General features: G+C 34.7%; 1 protein-coding gene across 2 annotated transcripts; it reads right to left on the reverse strand.

Moving 5' to 3' along the window:
* Positions 1–137: 137 nt before the first annotated feature.
* Positions 138–23,607, reverse strand: LOC136817830 (leucine-rich repeat flightless-interacting protein 2-like). 2 transcript variants are annotated; one of them, XM_067074153.1, is made up of 14 exons: positions 23,218–23,605; positions 16,681–16,767; positions 15,264–15,308; positions 13,982–14,071; positions 13,394–13,503; positions 12,126–12,186; positions 10,553–10,645; positions 8,682–8,796; positions 8,267–8,313; positions 8,049–8,133; positions 2,645–2,724; positions 2,295–2,348; positions 1,888–1,938; positions 138–840 (listed from the first exon to the last, which is right to left on the reverse strand). In XM_067074153.1, exons 1-14 carry the CDS (start codon positions 23,299–23,301, stop codon positions 736–738), a joined length of 1,107 nt encoding a protein of 368 aa, XP_066930254.1. In that variant the 5' UTR covers positions 23,302–23,605; the 3' UTR covers positions 138–735. The 2 variants fall into 2 exon arrangements, with proteins under 2 accessions (XP_066930254.1, XP_066930253.1); XM_067074152.1 differs by lacking the exons at positions 138–840; positions 1,888–1,938; positions 2,295–2,348; positions 2,645–2,724 and adding an exon at positions 4,488–6,652 and having other exon boundaries at positions 23,218–23,607.
* Positions 23,608–23,909: the final 302 nt, after the last annotated feature.

A 23,909-nucleotide genomic window follows, 5' to 3' on the forward strand; every position in this document is an offset into this window, starting at 1 on the left:
CCCTTGAGACATTAAATCCTTTTTTTATGAATAGAAAGTAGTTTTAATAAAATCCGCTGGGAGTTAATCACCATGGCAATAATTTCAAAACGAGGCAAGTGATGTCCGTGACGTAATTTATGAAAAGGTCTATTGCGTCACACACAGGTAATTTCACAGTCGAAATGATTCATGGGTAACCAGGACTGGTCGCGCTCAAGTAACGACATCAGTTAGCTAGACGCAAAAATCTTCAAAATTATGAAAGTTATGATATTAATCAAACTGAGATTTGGTTGAAAAAGGTATATATTTATAACGCTAATACATAACGCAACAGACTGTTCAATTCTACGCGATGCAAGGCAAATCTTCGAATATGAGGGTCTGGAAATCCTTGAAATTTACTTCTTATATTGATGCGTCAAAAAATTACTGCATTAATGTATGATATTTTACAAAAAAATTATTTTCATAAAACAAAGTTACGTAGGAAGTATTTTGTGATAAATTATCTATTTTTTGTTGTCGTCAGCAAAAAAAAAAAGAATGCCAAAAACATAAGAAAAAATATTTGAAAAAGAAAAAAATATATAATAATATTATTATGAAAATGTATCTTAGAATTTTTTATTACTATACCTAAAAATAAGTATTTCTCTTATTAAACATAATTGCGCAAAGCTAACGGGCAAGCGGAGCCGTGTAGAAGCATGTTAATGGGACGGAGAAGTGCGCTCTAGTGCTAGGTAATAACTATAACGTATCAATACCTCTACGAATTTTTAACTTGTCCAACCTTTTCTGTAATTGTTCTTTCTCCGTTTCCATTTCTTTGATTTGTTCTTGACATTGTCTCAACTATGTGGAGAAAAGAAAAAATTATTAAAATACAGCGGAGTCTATTTAACTTGAACCTCTATAACTCGAATAAGTTTTATGGTCTCTTCAAGTACACACTTTTTTTTTATAAGAATGGTGTAAATCCATTTCATCATGGACATTCTTAACTTTTTTGGGAAAATCATCCTAAAATATTCTTACAACACATTCTTAGGTTAGGATCCTAATTCATACTAGATTTAACATTTAGTACATACGTCTGAAGCATAAAATGGCGTGAGCCTAACTTGGGGATAATTGATAATTCATAATTGAAGATGCTCTAAAAATGGCATTCTTTGCAAAATTCCATGATGGTGATATTCTCAGCATATTCTTAGTTTTTTGGCCATTTTCATCACGGACATTCTTATAAAGTGTATTCTTATTAAAAAAAGCGTGTAACAATGCATTATAAGCTTAACTTCATCACTCGAAATTTCCTTATCTCGAACAAATTTTTGTTCGATACACGTTTTTTTATAAGAGCATCCAAAATTTTTGAAGCCTTCGGATGTTCTTAACTTTTGAAGTTTTAAGCCTAAAATGTTCTGAACATGTTCTTATTTTCACCATATCGTGAGTATTTTTGTCTATTTTCCTAAGAAATCGGGTGTTTTAGACTCCACAAAGCCTTAGAATGTTCTTAACTTTTTCTCGATATTTTTTCCATCGAAGCCTGTTCCTATATAGTTTGTTCTTATTAGAAACGTAAACGGCCAATCGTATTATACTTGATTGCACTGTACCTTTGTTGACAAATATTTTAATCGAATTAATTTCGCATTTCGCGAATTTTTGCCGCGAGGTCGCTGACTCGCATACTATTTGTGGCGTTTAAAATCCCTTTTTCTTTTGGCTGATTTGTAAAATTTAATCCACGCGAAATCTTTCAAAAAGCTGATTCGCAAGTTACATGGCTCATGAAAATTAATCCAAAAATTTTACATTTTTATGGCCATTTTACACATGCAGTGTTTTAGCAGTCAAAGGTCTTTTCATTCTAGAAAGAGTTTTCAATAATACCTCACGCCCAATCTTTCTTTTCTCAGCAAGTAGGCCATCTTCAGTTGCTACCTATAAAGAAGAAAACAATTAGTTGCTTTTCAAGACAATTTCTGACAAATCTCAATGGTACTAAAGTTACTCGAGAAATTTAGAATAAAATTTCTCTGTACTATTAGAAAGAATAATTCCCTGGTGTTTTTGCCTGTCTGAACCATGTACTCTCGGGCGGGTACCTAATAGCCGTCTCTCCCCGCTAATTAATTTTTCGAAAATTTTCCACCCAGGATATTTTTATTCCAGCCCCCCCCCACTTATTAAGTTTTGAGACTTTTTCTGATCCCTCCGCTTATTCCAATCCCGCCGGCTATTAGGTACCCGGAGATGGGTCGATTCAAATCCAAAGCTTAAATATGGTTTGTACTTACTGCTTGGTCGGCTTGACTCTTGTATCTCTTGACTTGAGTTTCCAAGCGCACCACCTAAAATATAGACGAGAGAAGAGATGTTTGTAAACAAATATATTATCAGTACAGCCAGATAGCGCCATGTTGTTTTTAGACAAAAGTAAAAATTATATTTATATATTATAGCAATAACTCTATTTAAAAATATCGGACTGATTTTGAATCCTCGATGAAGAAATCAAACCAAACTGGTAGGCTACATTGTTTCAACATTTTTTTAGATGGACAAAATGAACATTAAATGGAAGTTAAAATAGCGTTGCATTGTTACAGTCTGTTCAAAGATGATGTTAATGGTTGAGTTATGTTACCTGTCCTTCTTGTCTAGCGTTATCTTGTTCAAGTCGTGTAACTTGTGACTTCAACTCTTGCACTTGTTTTTGTAAATCTCCTAGGGTGGAATGGAATGGCGTTTGTTTTGTTAAGGGTGGAATTAGGGCGAAGTGTGGGTGAAGGGTGGCAGGTTTGGGTGGTGATAGCAAGCTTTAGGTTTGTAGAAAACTTTGTGATTTCAACTTTTGTACTATAACGATGGAATGGAGTAACGTTTGTTATGGGTGGAACTGAGGTGACGGGTTATAAAGGAGTTTTGGTGGAAAGGTCGAGCTAAGTTAATATGAAAGAGCCTTCCTTAAATACTTTTGATTCAGCTTCGGTATGCCAAATAGAGTGGAGTAATGATAGACAAGAATGAGGGCGGAGGTTGACAAAAGAGTCGGAGATCGTTTCGGCTAGGTTAGGTTTCAAATCTGAGTTTTAGTCTAGAGTAGTGATTGGTGAAAATGTCAAAGTATCAAAAATTTGCAAATTTCTTTGAATGATATAAGCATACTATACACAATTACTTAGGACACACAACTTTGTGAATCCCCCCCCCCTTCAGGGTATTTCTACTTTAAATGAAAAGGAAGTAACAGCTTCATGTCCAAGAATGTTTTTCAACTTTTTTTGTTAAAAAATAGTTTTTAATATGCTACTACCCCTACGTACGGAAAACAAAATAATTCCTCAGCCTAAAATTTTCATTAAACCTATGCATAATATTTATAATATATATGTTCATGAGTAAGCCTAGGTTCTAGTCGCCTTATTGAGGATCCTTTAAATGGAAACGAAATGAAACAACCGGGAAAAGGTCGGCTTCTTACCACTTAAAAACAAAACTAACACGTCCGGTCTTTTTCTGGTGTTTCCGTATAAAGAATAAAGTCACAAGTCAACTGGCTAAAACCACGGCCCTAGTCTGGTCCAAGGGATGGACACGTGAGGAAAATATCATAATGAGCCAGACTTTTCTCTTATAAGGTGAAGCAACTTATTCGGTGAATTTAAATGGATTGGGGATTGATATAAATATGGAATTTAATAGAGGGAATTTGATTTGAGCACAGAGTGAACTTTCGGCTCTTTCCAACAATAATTGTATGTGTCCAATCTTTCAGATGCTTACTTAGTGTGTGATTGGAAGGTTCAAATCGACATCTTTTTTACGACATCAGTGATGGAGATTCGGTCTTAAAAACATGGTACTCCATGTAATACATTATCTAACTCAAATATTTCTAGTCGAAGGGGTGTCAGTTGATACTCTCTAATTCGATACACTCCCTTATTCGATGAAACTGTTAACAAGACACCTTCATAAACGACGCTCTAGTATTCGATATGCTCCCTTTTTCGCTGAAAATCCAGTTCCCCTTGAAGATCGAATTAGAGAGCGTCAACTATTTGTGTCCATCCTCTAATACTGATAACGTTTGTTTGTTTATTGACAAAAATACAACAATAATATTATCAATAAAGAAAAAAAAAGAATAAAAGAAAAAAACGATACCTGCAATAAATTTATATATAATTCAAAAAAAATGTATAATTTATAAATTTAGATTTTGAAATTTTAAAAGCTTTCACTTTCTTTCATCACCCGAAAAGAACGTTAAAACAACGTTTAGCATGTCTGTTTTCTTATTCAACCTGTCTGTCACACTTGTGATCTGCCGATTAGCCAACAGCTACTAAGATTCAAGGATAGATTCCATAGATTTGTATCATTTATACATTTTTGTTGTTTAATTAGTAAAAAATATGACTTTGGATCAAACGAAAATGCTGAACTTTTCCGACAAAAGCCAGACAGAGCGAGACTTTCACTATCTTCCTATCTTTGCACCTATAATTTGTTGCAAGTGACCGTACTTTTTGAGTGGTCTATGAAGCTTTTAAAATTTTCTTGATTTGAAATCACTCAAGTAACCAAAAAAAAACAAAAAAAAAACAAAAAAAAACGAATACAACAAAACAGTAAAAAAATGAACCAAATCCAAAAAATATATATAACATGATTGCACGTGTAAAGTATTCGAAGTTGAGAATATCGGACCCTTCCAGAAAAAAATCGAAGAAGTTGAGTCTACCAGTCTCGATATTATTGAAAATTTTTACATGACCTTTCTTCGCCGAAAAGGCAAAGTACACACGACAAGATTTTTCTAAAAGTAAAATCACCCATGGCCTTCGGGTTATGTTTTTTCTTTCTAGGAAAGTCAAACTTCCATTCAAAAATATCAAACTTTAAACAGACAAAAATACGGCTTTATTCAACTACTGAGTTTTACAGCTCTCTTTGTTTTTCTTTTTAGAACCACCACGTTTCTTATCGATCGTACTTCCATCTTCTAAAGTCTCTTGTTCAACATCAGAAACGTCTGAACAACTCAAATCTCCCGCACCCAGGGTCGTAGAAGCGTCTAAAAATTGTTTCGGAATGTCGCTATGATCGACACGTTTTGTTGGAGACACGGCTGGACTTTCCGTATCTGTTTTCTGCGATTCGAACGGCGAATCTTCGGCCGTATCACCAGCTGCATTATCTTCTACCAATTCAACTGACTTTCGTTTCTTTTTCTTTTTGTTCTTGTTCTTCTTTTTACGTTCCTTAGGGACCGGCGCTGGCGAGTCGACGCCACCTTCATTCGGATCCTCACCCTCGGGAACTTTAACTGTATCTGTCGAATTGTTTTCGTCAACTTTCTCATTGGTCTCATTGTTCTCGCCGATAACTTTGATACGTGGAGTACATGTTGCCGGTGTGCTAAAGCTTTCCACGCGGACAAGCCAGCCTTCCTTGCGCTTAGTACCATCAACGGGGCTAATAACACGCTCTCCTCCCTCCTCTGTACTCTGTGAGCCCGTAATACCGATTGGTTCACTAAAAGTAGCTCCAGCCGGTAGACCCTCAGAAGAATCGCTAAAAACATCATTTCCACTCCGCGATGATGAATCCTCCGATAAAATCCGCTCGTAAAGATCCTCGACGCTTCTCCTAATATCTGGATCGGTAGTCGACAATAAGTTCTTTTGAGAATCAACAACAGTACTATCATCTTGAAGGTACTGATGTTGTTGCTGGGCAACAGCCGGTGAATCGATTTCCAAGTTACCGGTACTTAAGTCATGTTCCTCGTTCGACACAAAAGCTTCATTGAAGTCTTCTTGGCTATTCGCAATACTATCTTCAGCGTCCTGAGAACTGGCATGGAAATCTGTCGGCTCATCATTGCGATTAAGTTCTGTATCATCATTAGCCTCACTACAGACAACCACATTCATAGCCGTAGCTTGTGATTTCACTTCTAAAAAGGGGCTAGACGAGTCCTCGCTTTTCTCTATTTCTGTTTGTTGTGGGAGAGGGGGTGATACGATTTCTGGTAGCGTAGTATCCCCTGGATCATCATTCTCTTGGTCTATGGTAGGGTCTGTGGTATGTTCCTCATTTGCGAAATACATGTCTATATTAAATGTGCCAGCCGTCTCAGGTTCATTATCGTTATCATCATCATTATCGGAAAACAGATACTTGTTAATGTTTATATTAGACTCCGGAGTCGGCGATGGTTGCCGATCGTCGATCGTGCTAGCAGCTAGTTTAGAAACATCTAGACGGGTTGAGGATTGTTTGCGCCCCGATTCGTCGATTTGGACGATATCGTAATCGTCTTTATTGGGTTTGGTAATGGCGCCTGCCGACGCGTCAACACTGATTTCAAGGGGTAGTTCTGACTCAACACTGTCCGATACTAAGTCCGTCCGCATTGATGATAAAAGAGAGGACCGACCAGATTTTTCAAACGATTTATCTTCAAAGTTCCTGATTCCACCTGCTTGTGAGCCATCATCAATGACTTCAAAATCGTCACACTTTTCGTTGTTATTAACATAGAGACCTGTATGTCGAGCGTCTTCCTGTATAGCATCCGCCTCGGACGAAACATCGACGAACGAACGTTCAAAATCAGCCGCGCGGGCGTCACCGCTTCCATCTGAAAGAAAAGAGACGGAGGAGTGTTTTAAATAATAACGAAAAATAAGACTGAGATATATTGGGACATTAAAACAGAGTTGAATGGAATTGAATGAACGAGAATGAAATTTGATGTTTTTGTTATCCGCACGAAAAAATGATGTCCCAAACAAATCAAAAGTCTTATTTTTTGGGGTTTAAAACACTCCTCGCCTCTTCTTTCAAAGAAGCAGAGAGACTTTTCTTTGCAAACCCTATTTAGATCGAAAGCTTTTAGTGCAACAACTATAATGGGAATATAGAATATTTCATCTATTCGTGACATGTCTCCATGCAGTGAAATTTGCTTTAAATATTTTAACGCTTATAAACCTTGTTGATCTATCTTGCGAAGCTCATTCTTAAAAAGTTTTCACTTTGAATAAAACTTGACAATTCTGTCGCGAAAAAAAGAAGAAAGTTTTCCTCTAAATATCTACCCATCACAAATTTGTTAGCTCTTAGGTTTAAGTGTAGCGACTATGGCATGTTTTCTATTTGCTTTTTTTTAGAATTTTAAGACTTTTTGCGGATAAAAGGTAACAAAATCAATTCATTCATTCGTTCTTTCATTCAGTGTTATCTTATTATACCAAATAAGATTTGAATGCGTGTGAAGGTAAAAGAGGGGAAAGGAGCGTGGCCTCACTGAAAGGCTTGAAATAAACAGGGTTTGCTGTGCATAGTATAAGATAGTAAGTGTGTGAGTAGAGTGTGCTTTGAACTAACGAGAAAAACGTCGATACAGAAACGCAAATTGATGCATTTCGATCGGTCGATTTCTCGATATGTGCAGTTCAATCAAAAATAAAAGAAGTGTGTTTATGAAAAATACTACTCAAAAATATAAACTACAAATTTAAATTGGGCAGAAAAATATCCGTCATTTAAATGATTGATTCACGCCAGAAAACTGTCTCTAATGTCTTTAAAGTATCCCTCTATTAGACCTTTTGTATTTACATTTGTAACTTTTTGAGAGGGAAATTAAACATCGACAAATCCGTGACAAGAATAAAATATATACACAAAGAGGATCCATAGTAGACGCTGATACACGCATTATCCCTTAACGACCCGGTCAGTTTTTGAGGGGGGGGGACTGGTGATGAATTTACAAGGAAAACGCGTAAAATTTCTTCGTCTATGACAGTGCCAATGTAACGACTACAGAAATTTTGACGCTAATCCTTCCTGAAAGACACGAACTCAGATTCCCCACGTTTTAAAGTTTGATTGGTGCAATTGCGGCAGTCCGGCCATGATGGATAAGAATCACTTGACTGGTTCACGTTATTTTGTATCATAACGAGCCAACGCAGGTTATGTGTACCTCTAGGATATTCTATTAATATAAGAAACCCTAATAAACTTACTTCTTGTGCTTTCAGCTTGTTTACGAGAGCCATTAGTTTCTTGATTGCTCCGTAGTTCTGCTATTTCGTTTTCGAGATTTTCGATCTGCAAGAAAGAATGCAGAGCTTGTATAAACTTTAGTATGATTGGGACCGATTTTGTCTTTTTGGATGAATATTTAATGAGCTTTTGAACGCGGTGATTAAATTGTCATATACTAAGGTCACAATTAGATTACCTTTTCTTGGTATGATAGTCTTTCAGATTCAAACTTCTGTTCCAGCTCTGAAATTAAAAAAATAATAATAGCTTTTCGTAATTTCGACCAGATTCAAAAGAAGATATTTGCTTTAAGCTCTTATCTCCTGAATCTCAAATTATTAAGTGCTACGAAGATACCAAGCCAAAATATATCAATCAGTAATCGATCTATTCTAGAAGTAACACCTCAAAAGAGAAAGATATTTTTCCCTCTCAAGGCTTTTTCACAAATTATTTTGAGTGCAACGACTGCCTCGTTCTTCAAGTGTTAATTGTTAAATAAAGTAAAATTCTTATCAACTCCTCTGGGAATCAATTATCATAGCAATATTTTGAAAACGAGGTAACCGTTGCTTGTGACTAAATTCATGAAAAGATCCATCATTCCTAACCTTCATCGTGAACTCCATTATGGTGGAGAGTGTTGGTTGAAGATTCTTCTCTTTCTCCGTCAACTTCATCTTCCTCTGTTTCTTTTAGCGTGCCGTCGAAGTTGATTCCGTGCTCCTAGATGAGGGTGGAGGAAGGTTATTAAAGATATTCTTTTTTTATTATGTAGAAAGGAGCCGTGCCTTTTATGTTGACTAAGCAGAATAACAATAGAATTTCTCAAAATTTGTGTTCGTGTGGCGCGCGAAAGGGAAGAGAGTAGTTCTTTTTTTGTTTAGAAATACTGCGTAAGCGAAAGGTAGCGGGTACGTTAAATTGTGTCCTTTCAACTGTGAAGTAAAATTTATATAGATAATGCTAGTTTAGCTTTTTTCAGAATACCAAACTAATTCGGTATTCCTTTAAGATAATGATGTTCATATAGAACCAGGGGGAGTCAGTGTACTAGGAGGCGGCATGTATGTGTACTACAAGGTATCTTTCAAAACTTTACACCAACCCACCCCTGAAGTACACCATACTTCATGGAAAAATCCTGAAACCACCCCATACCCCCTATTTACTACTGGGTACTACCTGGAAAAAAAACAGCTAGCCCAGATGATTATTCAAACCGGCAGGTACAAAATGCATAAAACATAATGCATATTGCATAATGCATAATAGTATTGTGTAATTTACAGAACGATTTTATATTCTCTGAAACTCTCCTTTGCAGAGGCTAAAACCGCGAAAACCTCTTTAGAAGAGTTCCTTGTAAACATTCCAATCAGAGGGATTTCCCCAGACATAATACTTACTTTTCGAATCCGAGCAGATCCGAACGAAAGAGAAAATATTCGAATCATAACAACAAAGGGTTTTCCGTCAGCATAAATAATAAGAAGATGCAACAGATCAGATAAAAAAACAACATAAACATTCGAATGTAAAAAGATTCGAAATCTATTTTCTTTGATCTAGCTTCCGGATGAAGCTCTTTAATTTATATAGGCTGGATATTGGCTTATCTAACAAAAAAGCATTCACATGGTTACCCATGCTTTGTAAGAGAGAAAACCCGTTGAAATTTATTAGCTAATTATTCGAAAAGTTCTCTGAGAAAACCCAGAAAGATCTTGCTATAAACTTTACGTTTTCGAGTCAGAAAAGTAACATACGGAGGAGATATTTTCGTCTTTTTTCTACATTATACTACGTTCTGTAAAATACAACTATGAAAATCAAAATGGCGACAAGCATTTTCAGTGGATCATGGATTTTTTTCAGCATCCAAAATTCAAATTTACAGCTTTCTACCCTTTATTTTCTGGTAGAAATTGGTATATTTGTTTTGTTGAAAGTATTATCTTTTAAATTCTCCTTATTAAAGGCTCTAAAATTGACATTTTTCAAATATTATGCATTATGCATTATGCAATATGCATTATGTTTTATGCATTTTGGACCTGCCGTTATTCAAACCATTTATATTTTTAAAGAATGTAACTATAAATTATCAATACAATTGAACAATTAAATGTAAACAATATGATTTTAAATGTTTGAGTTTGAATAATCAAATGTTTTTGAATTCGAACGTTTGAATTCGAATGTTTGGATTCGAATGTTCAAATGTTCGAATTTGAATGTTCGAATGTTTCCATTGACTCGATAAACCTTCATTTTACTTTAGTGGGATCTAGTAGGATTTCAATTCATTCCAAGAAGTTTGGAAGAATGATCTTGGGCAAACTTGGCTTGATCAATTTATAATAGAACAACTTTACTGTACTCTTTTACCCAACTGACGACGGTCTAAATGGGTGATTAGTTCTTTCTTTGCTTCAACGGGACGACCCTACAATTTATGAATTCAAAATTTTATGCTTACGTCTAGGATTCGTTCTCTCTCCGACAGTAAGTATGTACATTTGTCGAGCTGTGTATTGACGTTTTCATGTTCATGTGTTAGTTTGTTGAATTCCTACAAAAAAAGAAAAATGGGAAACATTTTATTCAAAGAGGGTGAAATTATCGATAGGGAAAGTATTTTTTTAGGTATTCTTTTTCTGATATTGAACTGAATGGATAAATTAACTTAGCTTAAAATTTAGACGGTTGAGAGAGAGTAAGATCATGATAAATAAAGATATCTATTATAATACTACGTGATAAAGAGCCCTTTCACAAAGGGGATAAAATTTTCAAGAACTTAAACCACACACACTCTGTTTAACACATTAACCCGATTAATCTGACCTTTCAAATCTTTTTAAAACGTCCAAATGATATAAATAGCAGACCAAAGGATTTAAGTAAAGTCCAGCTATTTTGACTTGTATTTCTTAATTCAAACTAAAAGTAGAATGTAAAATGCTTCCAAAAACTGACATTATTCTAGCATTTAAACGATGACGACGAAAAAAATTGTTTCATAATTTCTTCTTAATATAGTTTATGACTGTTTCTCATCCTAGATAAAAAAAGAATTAAAATATCGCGTGATTAAGCTAAAAACCGATTTATAAACTAAACAAAAACTTTTCAGGGGAAAGAACCTCGGTTAAGCCAAACAAAATAAATTACAAAGATAATATCTACAGAAGGATCTAATCAAAAACATTATCCAAAAAACAACTACGCTTCAAAACATATCTTTTAAATTGAGAAGAAAAATTAGGGAATTTCTTTCTCCCGCCCCTGATTTGAATCTTAATCTAAACAAAACTTTGTTTTAAATCAAACAAACCCTAAATAAACCTAATCAGTTTTCGAGATTGAAGCTTCTACATTAGTTAAATCATGAACCTTCTAAAAAAAACTGTCTTAGGCGACATTCTTAATATTTTCATGGTCCATGGATCGAAACACTTCTCTGATCGGAAATCTTTTGAAAATGATGACGTAATCATGATCATCATGTTTACAATTATCGAAAAAGGTTCCCATTTACCTGGCATTGCTCAAATTTAAATATGCTTATGATACACACAAAAAAAACTACAACAGAGTCTCTGTAACTTGAACAGACGCGGGAACTGACCACTGACTTTTATATACCCTGGACCAAGCTTCTCAATCCCAGCCAAGCAAAATCTTTGATCGGAGTTTTTTGAAAAGTGGTACCCTAATGGCGGCACTACTCGATAGTGGTGTAAATACATCAATAGCGCTAGGTCTACTTTTCCTCTAATTCTTTTGATGATGTAGCGACGTTAGACGTTCATTTTTAACATTGCAATGGCTTCTTCTCGGGTACCAATTCCAAAAAAACTCCAATCAAAGATGGCGGATATTGCTTGGTCCAGGGATATATAAAGGTCAGTGGAACTGACGGGAAGGCAAATTTGTTCCCAGTTAAAGAGCAATTTTAACTAGGGATTCGATAACCGAAGGGAAAAGAGTGGGGTATAGAGTTAGAGAGATCAGTAATAAATAAAAGGGCAAAGAGTTTTAATTCATACTTTCGTTTTATCATGAAGTTCGTCTTTCGCATTGTGTATTCCTTCCTCCAAATCCTCGATTCTATAAAACAACAAACAATAACATTATACTTGGTCACACGTGAAAAATCTCACTCAAATAAAAAAATATCGAAAAATGAAAGTCACGTTAGTTTGTCAAGAAAGACTTGACAACTATAAAATTAATTTTTAAACGACTTTTGCAAAGTAGGAAAAAGGAAGTAACATTTTAACAACAAGAATTTTCCAAATTAGGTGTGTTTTCTTTTTATTTGATTAAAACTTGCATCACAAAACAACTTTTCAGGCACGGATGCGATTTATCAGACTCGGAAGCATTACAACATTTTTTTCTATAAGCAAATCATGGTTTAATATTGGAGAAAGACCATACTGTACCTAATAATTTACTATTTACTATTAAAATATTTTTAAGACATGTAAATGTAGAAAATGTATTTAAAACTGATTCCCATAGATAAGAAACTGCCTTACTTAAAAACCTTCTTCAAATTTTATAAATTAAATCAATAAACCTTAGAAGCCCATGTACCTCACAAAACTACAATAAAAAAATAGGGGTTGCTTATAAAATGTGCAGAAATCGTAAACGTTTCTTAGACAAACTTCGTGTTTAAGCATACTTTAAAAGCACTGTTTCCTGGAAACTATAATAACTCCACCCTCTACCATTAGATTAAGCACTTTTAAACCCCACCCCACTAAACCAAAATAAAAAGAATAAGCTCAAAATCAACTCTTAAGATATACACTAAAATTACTTAAAAAACAACATAGAGTGTTACGATTTCTAGCCTGTTCCAAAAAAAAGAGACTCGAAGAACGCGAGGTCTGTTTGTACTGTTAGTTTGTTAACAGTTAGCCATACTGTTAGTTTGTTAACAGTTAGTCACTCAGTAAAAATTTTTCACTTGGGAAAAGTCGCCCTGTAGACGTTTGAGGTGTACACAATTTCCTCAACTGCGCACACCTGTCTTGAATCCGTTGAGCAAGAATTTTTCTTAACTGGAGCCGTAACAAAAATATAAAAGGTCGTTTGCTGTATAATAGCTATAAGATCGTGTCGCATTGACAACAAGGATATGGGCGAAACATACTTTTGGAAGACTCTAGTTCACTGTGATTTGAGTATATCCTTACTACTACAGGTCATAAGTATAAAATAAGAATAATTAAGCAGATCATTTTAAAAGTGGGGATACCACCCAGGTTGGGGAAAGCTGAAACAAGTAGAATATTTCCCTTACATGTCTTTTAGAATTTCGACTTGGTACAGTAGAGTTTGACGTTCGTTATCCAGTTGTGCGACATTGACCATGGCTTTCTTGTATTTATCTTCCGTTTCTTTCAACGCCTCCTGTGAAGAAAAGAAAATATGGTTTAAGCTTGAGAACACAATCAAGGTAGAGAGGAAACACTCCTTCCCTATATACCAAAGTGTGACTTACTGGTGTATATATCTTTTTCATGACTCGAGGCATTGAAGCATACTACCGACCGATTAGCGGCCATAGTGTAATTGTAAAGCATCCGGCTACGGTGCACAAGGTTGTGGCCTCAACCCTCAGCCAAGTCATACCAAAGATTCTCAAAATGGTACTTGATGCCTCTCTTCTTGATGAGCAGCAATTAAGAGTGGAGCAATCTAGGGAGAAAGAGTAGAGCCCGCCCCTACCTTCGAGTAGATAGCTATCGAAAGAGGAGCCTTCGGATCGCTTCCGACTGCTGTTGCAGACTTACTTACTTAGACATATGCTCCAGGTTATAAGAAGTACTGCACTGTTCTTCAGTTTTTAGACCAGAAGTTAGGTAAAAACAACAACTTTTCGGCATACCTTAACGACAGCATTGTCGACACTGGAAGCAATATTGACATCGCTACCAAGAGGGGACGTCGTTGATGGTGAGTTCAACCGGGACGAATTCTAAACGAAATGAAGAAATGTGTATATGACAAACTACTCCTTTAAAAGAAACAGTGATTTTTCTTGACCAGTACTGCTGATTTCATGCATTATTGATACAATTTCCGAAGTATGAAGTTTCTTCCGTACCGTCCTGGACAATATGCCATACAAATGACCGTGCTTAGTTTTATGCATTTCATCACATTGCGTTCGTTTGAAAACATAAAACCAAAATGTTCTTTATTAACGTCTACACGCCTACTGTTGTTCAAGGTACTTTTTATATTTTGTGTAATATTGAATTTTCACTTATTTTTGACCTTTTGCTAAACTATTCTTTGGGAGACGGAGAGAGTGTTGATAGATTGGTTTTAAAACCCAAGAACATTACAGGCGTATTGATGTGACTAAAACACATCTGATTCAATTTAATAAAATATTTTGTTTGAAAAACTGATAGGATATTTCTAATACCTTAAGGAAAGAAATTTTCGCGGAATTTAATTTCGCGAATTTGGGCGTAATTCGCGAAATAAAATTCCGCGAAACACATCAAAATGGCTAAATCGCGAAATTAAATTCCGCAAAATTCGATTTTTTAGAGGAAGAAGACGGCGATGAAGTTTAATCATGACTTATCATAGAAACATTCATCTTTGATGTTATTATTATGTTGTTAAAGTTTGTTAATCTAATGTGACTGAAATCGTCTTGAATGCCGATGAAAATTATGAAAAAACTTTTTCTCTGTAAAAAAAATTTCTCAATCGCGAAATTAAATTCTGTGAAACTTTTGAAATCAGCCCATTCGCGAAATTAAATTCCACGAAAATTTCCTTAATAATTTAGTTAACAAATTTCCGAGACTCCAAAAACACAATTTCACTAAAAACATTAATCAATCGATTGACATAGTAAAAAACAAGTCTCTTTGATATTCTGTTGATATCGTAATCAAATGTTTTAGCAACAACGAACTCTAAAATAAGGTCTAGAATGCGTATTCGTATATTATCTTCCAGCTAAGGTTTGAAGCAGTAAGGATGCATAGGTACAAAGTAGTATCTTTGTTTTGCCTTTAAGAAAAGAAAATTTTTCATAGAAGATTTTAATCTGGAGATAAAGATACATTAGAAGGCTCCATACTAAAATAGGGAGACCATTCTAGTCATTTATTTTAGAGTTCGATAATTTCTTTTTTGCTTTTTACCTTTCGACGGACTGTATCAATTTCATCTCCTTCTAGTTCATCAATCTACAAAAGAAAAATATTGAAATCAAAATTTCTATTTTTTATAAGAACAGAAGATCATGATATTGGATAGCAAGTTTAACAGGATATGTTCGTGAGTAACCTGGTATTAAAAAAATTTCTTATGAAAGATTGCACTATTATAATAGTGTGAAGAGATCAATCAGCAAGCCAAAAGAAACAGAGTGTAAAATTACTCATTTTTGTAAAAATTCTTTCAAGTGGTCAAGTATGAACTTCCATCAAGAAATGTCCGGTATACTGCCTGATAAGAGAGGGAGGGCATTTTGCCCTCTATATAATGTCTGTTTGTCAGCTTGTAAATACAAAAAAACACAAGCAGATTTCTCTCATTAAATTTTTTGTAAATTTCACTTTTGGTCCTTTAATAAAGGACATAAGGTAGGATCAGTAAAAATGCATCGTTGAAAGTAGTAACTTTTTTCACTTGTGATTTTTAAATTCTTAAAAGAAACTTTGGAGTTTAAACATTACTAGTACACTTTCAGATAACGGTATAGTATTGACATATTCTTGTAATTTAAACCCTTAGAGAAGGATAGTTGACATATATCAATTATCAGATTTGAAAAACGAGAATTCCAGACCTTTAATATAAATATCAAGGTCGTGTACCTGAGAAAAACATTAATGAAATATTGTTCTTTTAATAGCGCACTTGGTCGAATTTCATTTTTAAGTTGAAAGTCACCCTTTGACACTCTTTGTGTAGATGCTAATAAACCTGTCTATCTAGAGATTAAGATTATGATATTGGACGCTCTAGATTGGAATTGGACAAACGAGACTAAAAACTATTTAGAACAAGATAATTTTCATTTCAGGAAAAAATCTGTTGTTAAAGAATTTCTCTTAAAAACCTTTGAACCTTTTTACAGTAAAAAACGAGACAAAATTTAATAAACTTTCAAGACTAAAAATAGTCTACTTTGATATCCAAAAAGAATGTGTTTTGAAAAAATCCCCTGAATAAATAATTTTGGGGGGGGTTACTCCAGAACTGCAAATGAAGGGCTTCTCATTAAATTGTTTGTGTTTAATGTTGCTCCCAACCTATCCCCATAGCACTAGGTCTTTTATTTTATTTATTCAAATAGTCATTGAAGGACATTATAGTTCCTAAATTGAACACTTAAAAATAAGAAAATGGTTCTAGTTGAAAATCAAAAGAAACATAACTCACACGATAGATTATACAATGGAGTCTCCATAACTCGAAAATGCACGGAGAACACAAATCTGTTCGAGCATTTTTAACTCAAGCGACAAGAAACTTGTTAAGTTAAGGAGATATTCGAGTTATAGATGATTGAGTTATAGAGACTCCACTGAGAATATTGAAAGAAAACCATACCTCCTTCTGTTTGCGTTCAAGCTCCTTCATTCGAATGGACCTTGCTTCGGCTCTTGCTGCCCGTTTAGCTGCCAGTCGAGCCTCAGCCTAAAATGAAGATTTAAGACAATCGTTAAGGTCCAAACATGTCTTTTCTCACAACACATACTGTAAGCCCATCTCAGCCCATCAAAAGTGGGGATATGATGACATTATATGCAAATTGGACAGTAGGCATTTCTAGGTTTGATTTTGCAGGATACTTAGTTCCAGCTTGTTAAAAATAATTGACTGTTCAAATTATGTTCAAGATTTACATTAATGACCCCAAATTAAAAGTTCAATATTGTGTCTTAAAATTTTATAATTAATTAAACCTTATACTTGAATTTGCAGAAAAATGGCAATAAACAAGTTCCTTTACTTTGAAAGTCTGTGAGAGAGGTTTAGTTAAACAAGTTAGAGAAAAACTACAGAAAAAGCCAAAGTTTATTCAACAGTGAAAGACAAAAAAATGAGAAGATTTTCCAAAAATTGAGAAATAAAAAAATGAAAAATAAAGTAAAAACAAGTAAGGAAGTGAAAGATGAAAAGTGAAATAAAAATACTTTTTTCAGTGCAAAGTCAATCAATAGAATCAAAATCAACATTTATCAAAATGAAAAGGATCTCTTCATTTAATACTTTTTTTACTTGTTATTTATGGTAAAAACTCAATAAAACATTAAAGAATGAAATCCATTTTTTAACCCATCTCCTGTTCAACATTCTATTGCTGAATATTATTAATTCATAATTATCACAGCAGTTTGAATTAAATATTGATGGAATTTCATATAATATTTTTTTGGTTTGACATACACTTCAATGTAGTCAATCAGTATCTCCCAATGAGATAGGATAAATTCAGAATCAATATTACAACAAACATGTCAGAGCATTTTGAGATACAAGAAGAGATTTTTCTGCACTCAAATTTAAAATAAACAAAAAGATATCCATTGTTCCATAAAAATTGTGAATTTGTCAAAATGCTAGGTTTTAGTCTGGAAACTTCAAGCAAATGTTGAGCTTTATGTTAAAAATCTATAACATTCTGATCCTGTCTGATTTCTACAGGGGGCCACTTATAGCTTTTTGATGGACTGATAAGTGACCTGGTGTATTTTGACAGACTCCATTTTCGGGCTACGCACCAAATCAATACCAATAGATCCAGTCCTTTTTTGAGAAAAACAAACAGAAAATCATGAAATAGACCATCTTCTGCCAGCTTCTGCTGCTAATTTTTGGAGTCAAAATGATATTGTGATTAAGAAAAGGTCTAGAAGGAGATCACTGCCCTTAACTGACGCTGACATTTAATGGACACCACAGCTGCTGGTGTATAGTAACTTTACTAGGCCTATTACTTAGGAGGAAGGATAGAGTATCTTTGCTCACAATGTGATCACTTTGTCAGGTTGAATAATAAAAAATCTATAAAATTATAACTTTGTGTTTTTTTCTTGCATCCATTGAAACTTGAAATTATGGTTTTTTCTGAGGTGATTTAATCATTCAACATGACATTGTGACCAAGAAAAGGTCTATTCGCAACCACAGTGCAAGATATATCGTCCCATAGCCATCTAGGCGATTACAACAGTCTATTGCATAACTTATTACTACAGCACAAATCTTTTTAATGATTATGTCATTAATTTGCCTTTTTTAACAAGATAACTGTTGCCAAGAGATGAAATAAGTCATCCTGTTTTTACAGGCTGCGGGCAATTGACGTATGTTGTAGCAATGTGTTATTCATTAGGCAGTCACACTTGCCTCACAAAATTCTCCTCACATGGCATGGCATGGTGTATAGTAACTTTACTAGGCCTATTACTTAGGAGGAAGGATAGAGAATCTTTGCATGGTCGAACCTGAAAAGTACAGACTAGGTGAAATCACAGGACAGAGTGAAAATTGTGCCTTGACTCCTGCACACCTATACTTTTTAATGGAATAAACTTTTAATAAACCTTTAATTTTTGCCGACACAGTACCAGATACAAATGTCTGGTGTGGTGTCAAATGAGAAAACAGTGTTTGTTTTGCTGTTAAATGGAAAGAAATTTGGTTCAAACATGGTACGGCAAGGACATTTCATCTGTCTTGCTTTTAAAATGTTTTAAAAGTATCAGTTATCAATTATATTCAAGGGGCAATAAACAGTGGTCAAAGCAGAGATTTTCCTGTCAGACGGAAATGGGGTTTAATAACACTCAAACCTTGGCCAGATTCTTCAAATTTGGCTGGTTTTTACATAACTTGAGACAAAATTCGCTTTTTAAAAACTTCTGTGAGACGAACACTGAACACTGAATAAACAGAAAGAGCTTGCTGGCATTATAATAAACTTTGTGTGCTAGAATCCAAATCTGTAACCATCTTTGTAATTTATGTTTTTATTTTGTTTTGTTTTGATTTCAGACAAAAACAGCAACAATTCAAATAAAAATGTTCCATTGTTCGACTGGCGTTTGATTTTATTAGGGCATCATTTATATTAGAACATAATAACTAGAAGGGAAGAGCGTTCTATTGTGCCGCCACTATGTTTTTTGTGGTGTGTTGGGGTTAAACGTAAGACCCTGTCTCTTCATGGATTTTTAGAGTGTCTCTTATGTTGCTAACAACTACAAACTAGCGAATGGAGATTGAGTCTGGATGGCTTTGCAGCCCTTCAGTTCTGTTCAGTTAGGGAAGCAATCCTGCCATTCTATCAGCCAGAAAAAACTAAACGACACTTCAGTTCCTTACCATTTTCCATAAAAAAACAACTAAAAACATTATTACTTCCCAAAGCAAATATCTTCCTTGATGAGGAAACCCAACAGTTAGCTGGAAAATAGTGTGCCACAAGAGAGCTTATACCCCAGAAACATACGACTGTTTTTTATGCTTACAGGAGAAATTTGAGATTGCCACCTATCTGGGTCGGAACTTGTTAAATAATGCAAACTGAAATCATCCCCAAAATGCCAAATGCTGTCACTGACGAAAATTTTTCCTAGAGACTTTTGAATGATTTTCATTTCGAATTGACGTTAGAAAGATTTTTGAAGACATTAAATTGTAGATTTAAAAAAACGTTTATTTCACTGAAGATTGCCATCCCAGATGGCATGAAACTTTGAGTGTGAAATTAACTTAAATCGTTTTCTTTACTCAAACTAGTGCTTAATTCTCTTTGACTTTGAGTGCTTCATTCAGGCAGCATCTAATAACATGAAAACCAGAAAATGATTATTTAATGGGAATCAAAACTATAAAGTGCACTTACAAACATCAATATGTCAGATCTAACAAAATTACTAACGGCACTGTCATCATTTACAATAAAACAAAGGATTTTCTGTCAAGAGCCTTGTAAACGATCCAACAACTTCCATGGAAATGATCTGTCACAGACTTTTTAATAAATAACGAGATTGCTCATGGGAATTTTTTGACCCGCATCCTACGCGATAGTATTTAATCGCCCGCGCGTGTACGCTCTATCTTTTCAGTCTTTTGAGACTTTAAAGGAGATTGGAGAGTGTCCTAACCCCTCAGATGGGAATTTCTAATTTCATAGACAGTAGCAGGGTTTACAGCCTGTTTGCTGAGTCCCCTTACTGAACTGGAATAAGAGTCACTCTTCAACTAAAGAGTCCTGAAAATTGCGATGATTGATCGGCTCTTGCATGTTGGAAATAATCTTCTTTAAGAAGTTAATACCTTGACAGGGTAAAATTATACAGGTCATGGCAAATAAAGGTATGCCATGATTAATCATCGTAACTTAATTCTCTGCGTGGTTGAGTGGACAAGTTGTTGAACTGGCATCTGTCAAGTTCACAGGTTTGAGAGTTCGAATCCTACACAGTGCGCTTATTTTATCAGCATTGACCAAACCTTTTCTGGTTTTATGAGCTCTTATTGATATTTTTGAAAACTCCCGTTAGAATTTTAAGAAAAATTTCTAAATATGTCACCTCAGTTTGACTTTGTCATCAAGTACTGTATTTCAAAACGGATCAGGTTGGTTAGTGGGTGGAGAATCAAGAGTCATGACTTTCCCTTTCTCTTGAGATACAGTATTCCAAAACTTGCAACTAAAAAAAATACATAATAATTGACTTTCATCTTTTTTTGCTATCTTACAAACATCTTTTTCAGAACAACCACAAGTGAAAAGAAAGGCAAAACTGACTAAGAATGCTGCTAAAAAATGATTGACAGGTCTAAAAAATGATTGAAAGGTGCGGGTTTGCTCACGCGGGTTAGAAATTCCCGTGTGCAATCTTGTAATTTATCAGAACGTGTCACAGCTGAGTCTACCATTTTTAACAGGGTCCAAGGATTGAGCCGAGAACGCTTGCGGAAGCTTGCAATCTTCCGCGCGCGGGTGAAAAATTTAATGTCAATCAACTTCTCAAGCGAAGAGTATGCGAAGCAATTCTAGCTTTATGATAGTGCCGCTGATCATCCATGGATATTATTCAATTATCATTATCCCTTTATTTTCATTCCTAGAACTTTTGCAAAAAAAAGGTTAAAAATAGAAAAGTTGTACTTTTTACTGCTCTATTCACATATATACCCAGACGATCTCAATCGAACGGAATCGACGATTGAACCAGTCGAACCAAATCGAACGCAATCGACCGATTGAAATTCGATTGTCGAACACAATCGAATCTCAATCGAACGTCAAAAATCTGGGTAATATTCGATTGGTTCGATTGTTGTTCGACTGGTTCAATCGTCGATTCCGTTCGATTGAGATCGTCTGGCTTTATTCTTGCAGCTTTCCAACATCCAAGCTCTCAAACATACAAGCCAAATGAAATTACTTTCGATTTCCCGTAGAAATTATGCGATGAACAATCCGGGGGTCAATGAATCGACGATCAAACGCAACCGAACACAATCGAACATCAATCGAACGCAATCGAATATTAATCGGACCTGAAAATTGCGGTAATATTCGATTGAAATTCGATTGCGTTGGACAATCGAATTTCAATCGGTCGATTGCGTTCGATTTGGTTTGACTGGTTCGATCGTCGATTCCGTTCGATTGAGATTGTCTGGATATACCGGGTGACCCACGAAAAAGTTCGGACGTTTCTCGGCGTCTTGAGGCCGAACAAATGTCCCAAAGTGCTTGGAGTTTTATTATTTAGAAAGTAGATATCCTAACTTAAAATCTGAGCCATTACTTTTTAAATTTGACGCACAAGTTCCCTAGTTATGAGCTTTTAAACTCAAAATTCACTTTTCGGAAAGTGTAAAAAACAGGTAAAAAAGGGGTATCAAATTAGGTATTTTTAGACGTTTTGGATATACAGTTTTTGAGAAAATTCCTTGAAAGTGCCAATTTTGATAAAAACTAGTCTTGTTTTAAACAAAAACTACTTTCTAAGGTGTTTTTAATAATTATTAATGTCATAAAACTCGTTAAATAAGTCAAATTATAAGAGATTTTCTAATTGATTGCATTAATTTAATACCTCTTTTTTACGTGTTTTTTACACTTTCCGAAAAGTGAATTTTGAGTTTAAAAGGTCATAAGTAGAGAACTAGTTGGTCAAATTTAAAAAGTGATAGCTCAAATTTTAAGTTAGGATATCTACTTTTTAAATACCAAAATTCCGAGCACTTTGGGACATTTGTTCGGCCTCAAGACGCCGAGAAAGGTCCGAACTTTTTCGTGGGTCACCCGGTACTGAATTTGAAAGATCTTCCATGTGGCGTTTTTTTTCAAACTTCAAAAAACTGATTTTTGTTCCGCCTTTGCAGGACTTTGGCTTAAGTGCTTGTGTGCAGCATAGGGTACAAAGTCCAAATATGTGTTTCCTGTAATTTTTGTATGAAGAGTTAGGTCTATACTGTCATTGAAGATGAAGAAGGAGAAGGATAAGAAATGGGCTGGTTAATTTTGTTTAGGATTGTTTTATCATTGTGTTTGAAGTTAAAGAAATTTCTACCATTGCTGAATTTTTTTATAGCCAATTAAAGGCACAGTCTGCTTATACTTACCATGTTTGCTATATCGTTTAGGCAAAAAACACTAAAAAGAGATGCGGATGTAATTTTGCCATTGTGATTTTTTTTATTATTGCAACCACTACAAATTGCCAAATGTTCCTCCCTAACTGCCCTTATACAATACTTTTGATACTTTTGATGGGTTTTTTGAGTCTCTCAATCATCCAATTTGGAAATCCGATGATTCACCATTTCTCCCACACTGTTTGAATCCGCTCTCCTGTAGGGATAATAATTCAGGAGCAGTGGTTCGTCCGGCAGTGTGGAAAGAAAAAGGTCAAGTTGTCTTTAATACAGCTAGTTATTTATATTTATACTGGAGTTAAATAGAGTTATTCTTATTATGGAATGATATATTTATCAACTACAGTACAGTTTCAATAGGGTCAAAGCACAGGACAGGACAACTAGCCTAAGCTAAAAGCCAACAAATCAAAAAAAGTCAAAAACAAAAATAATAATATATATTATAAAAAATACCTCTTTTGCTATCATATTCAGGGCCTGATCTTCAGAGCTTAATTGCTTCCGCATTCCTCTCTGTCTTCCAACAGCTGATGCCATTGCTTGAATGATGATAGAATTACGAAACCAAATCGATAGGGTATGAAGAAAAAGCCAAAGAATATGTATAAAAAGGGCCTAAATTTTGGGTAGCGTTTTGCTACCAATTACAACAAAAATATTCTATCATTTAAACCTGAATTCATTCTACATCCTTGAATTGTTCAATACATTCCAAAGGGATTTCTCCTAGTCTGATCAAGTCTTTGTTTGTAGATGTGTTTTGTGAACAGTTCTTGTCAATATCGGTTATGGCCTGCAGCATTATCCGCCATGATGGGTTAATTCCATGGCAGATCCGAATTTGACCATCGATTTCAAAATGACGTAAGGCCACACCTGGGTATGGTTTCTATCGACAAGTCTAATAAATTTCTTAAATTTTAAGTTATATTTACTGCTAGAGAAAATCCAAGCAGAATATTAGGAGATTTATAATGAGGATTTTAACTAATTTCTTATCTTAAAAGTTTTTTCATTCATTATAATGAATAGAAAATTCGTCAAAAATCTTTCGAAAAATTTCGAACAGAATCTCGTAGAAACCAGCTCTTTGTTTATGAAATACGACATTTGAAAAGGACCCTGGGTTTACGTGATTTCGAAAA

The sequence above is a fragment of the Clytia hemisphaerica genome, unplaced genomic scaffold (genome assembly GCF_902728285.1).
Source record: "Clytia hemisphaerica strain Z4C2 unplaced genomic scaffold, Clytia hemisphaerica genome assembly, whole genome shotgun sequence".
NCBI lineage: Eukaryota > Metazoa > Cnidaria > Hydrozoa > Leptothecata > Clytiidae > Clytia > Clytia hemisphaerica.